General features: G+C 39.4%; 1 protein-coding gene across 2 annotated transcripts in view; it reads left to right on the top strand.

The window, feature by feature from the left end:
- Window positions 1-2560, top strand: part of LOC118006488 (alanine--glyoxylate aminotransferase 2, mitochondrial) — a 36141-nt gene that overhangs the window by 4859 nt on the left and 28722 nt on the right. For both annotated transcript variants that reach the window (XM_034999166.1, XM_034999165.1), the window contains exon 2: window positions 1723-1811. In XM_034999166.1, the coding sequence (XP_034855057.1) occupies window positions 1723-1811 (89 nt within the window). The remainder of the gene's footprint in view (window positions 1-1722; window positions 1812-2560) is intronic.

Raw genomic sequence — 2560 nt, 5'->3', positions numbered from 1 at the left:
TCCTTCCTTCCTTCCTTCCTTCCTTCCTTCCTTCCTTCCTTCCTTCCAACAGGATTTCATGTATTTCATTTGGAACCCTCACTCCACCATCACACTCCTATCAGTTTGGTGAGCAAAGAACTGAATAAACCTGCCTTGACTGTTTAAAATTTGGCTCTTCTTTATCAAATCCTTCTCCCCAACTCTGCCCCACCCCCCAACCTGCTTTCATAATCCCTATAGCTTTGGCATCAAGAGAACTTACGGCCTTCTCAATGGGCAGCTCCAATTGTGCAGGAAAAAGGGACTAAAAGAGTGAAGGGAATTTGAATTCTTAGAAACACTCAGAATATTTTTTTTCCATTTCCCCAAAAGAGTAACTAATGCAGAGAGACACAATGAAAAGCTTTTCAAAGGATGAAATTCTCAGAAAACTTAAGCTGTTATTTTTTTTTTCTCATTTCTGTGCATGGATAGCCTCAAGTCACTTCTTTTTAAAGTAAGAGCAAATTAATGACATTAGTGATTATTTAGAGCAGAAAAGTGAATGAGATCTTTTTGAAAGAAAACATATTCAGAGCGGTTACTTTCCAGCTTCATTTAAAAACACAATTGTTCATTGTGTTGCTCAGGACTGTGACTTCATTGCCACACAAAACAGCAACATTTCATCGAGGGATTCAAACCTTCATGCTGGATAAGAGGCATGATTTTCTCAGCTCTCTCCACCTGGAAAATGATCTTGATACTGACCTTGAATCTTCAAAAGTAGCAGTATTCTTTTCTAAGAGTACTTACAAGGTCTCTAGACATCTCTTCCAACTGTGATATTCTGTAACTCCACTGTCCCATCCCACAGCTTGAGACAGGTCAAAACCTGTGTTGGAGAGGAGGGTTGGCCAATGAATGAGAAAAAGAGAAGTAGGCTGGAAGCCAGATACTTGGAGTTTCATTCTTGTTCTGCAGCTAACTAGCTTGGTGAACTTAAGCAAATTAATTTACCACTTGGGGCTGGTTTCCTCATCTATAAAGTGAGCATTTTAACAACAACAATAAAAATCTGAGGTCCCTTCTAGCTCCAAATATTAAGTGATTCCTCTGGCTCACCTTATCTTTGCTTTGCTGTGGTCTGGTCTTGTGTTGTCATGGTCTTTGTGTTGTGTTTTGGAGGAAGGTTTTGTCTCCCAGGTCTATTTGTGTGTATTTGTTATCACAGTACATTGCCTACCACCTATCTCTACTCATTCTCTATAAGGATAGTCAACAGCCATTCATTCACTGTTTACCAAAAGCCAACCTGGTATCAGGAACTGGGATTGGCACCAAGATTCGGGCACTACGCAGCCCAAAGCTTAGAAAGCGCCTCTATTAACAAAGAAGATCTATTCCAGCAATGCACCCCAGTGGCAGAGTTTGGTGGACTGTAGAGAGAAATATAGCCCCTTGGGCAGGGTGTGGAGGAGCTCGTGAGGGACCACAGTGGGAAAAACAAGACTTCCCCCAATATCCTCCATGCTTTTGTTGACTAGATTGGAAAGAAATTCCTTTTTTCCTCCCCAAAATTTGTTATTGAGATACCTCGGTTTTTAAATCCAAACTAAAGGTCAATTGGAATTATTTTTTTAAACTAAGAAATAAATGAAATTGCCTAAGGATCTTGATTTGGATTACTGTATATAGGTGATTTTTCCAAACAGGCTTGTTTGATGTTTAATTGAGGACCCTAACTCACTTCACTTTCAGCAGGTGCTTTCTGGACATCTGTTGCAAATCTTGGTCTTCATACAAAACCCAGAATGCCTCCATGTGACTTCACACCTGAAAAATACCAGGTAAGAGTCAGTACTTTAGGAAAACCTAAGAAAGTGGTATTTCTTGAAAGGGCTAAATTAATCATTTCCTCAGGAAGGACCCACAGATGGCCCTGCCTGCCACTGAGTCCTAGCATCCTAGATATTCTATCCTTTAAGTCATTGGGAGCATCTGAACCCTCTTACTCCACTCAATACTGTTGCATGAATTGTTGTACATGTGTGAGAGAGAGACAGAGCAGAGACAGACCAAGAGTACAAGAAAGAGACTATTTGTATTTATCACAGGGATATAAATATAGATAAACACACACAAAGACAATATATCACAAATGTGGTACCACACATTTACTTTCTAAAATATTGTTTTGACTCTCTCATACAGCAATGCATGATCTGACGTTCAGGAATCCTTCCCTCCAAAATATAAAGTTATAATTTTGCTCTCAGATTAAGAAATATTGGGCTTCTCTTTCTCTCTCTCTCTCTCCCCGCCTTCCCTCTTTCCCTCTCTCCCTCCCTTCCTCCTTCCCTCCCTTTCTATCCCCTTTATTCTACATACAAAATACTCATAGGTTAGAAATTGTAGAGTCAATAGTCAGGAGGTACCCATAAAGAAGAGAAGTATAGGAGAAAGTTTGGTAAAGACATGAACACCACCAGCACTTCATTTTCTTTTCATTCAAAAAAAAAAAAAACTGCAGGAAAAAAGAAAGAAGAAAGAAGAAAGAAAGAAAGAAAGAAAGAAAGAAAGAAAGAAAGAAAGAAAG

The sequence above is a fragment of the Mirounga leonina genome, unplaced genomic scaffold (genome assembly GCF_011800145.1).
Source record: "Mirounga leonina isolate KUSES-001 unplaced genomic scaffold, KU_Mleo_1.0 Mir_97, whole genome shotgun sequence".
Taxonomy (NCBI): domain Eukaryota; kingdom Metazoa; phylum Chordata; class Mammalia; order Carnivora; family Phocidae; genus Mirounga; species Mirounga leonina.
Note: the sequence above shows the minus strand (reverse complement) of the source record. Positions and strands in the feature narration are given on the sequence as shown.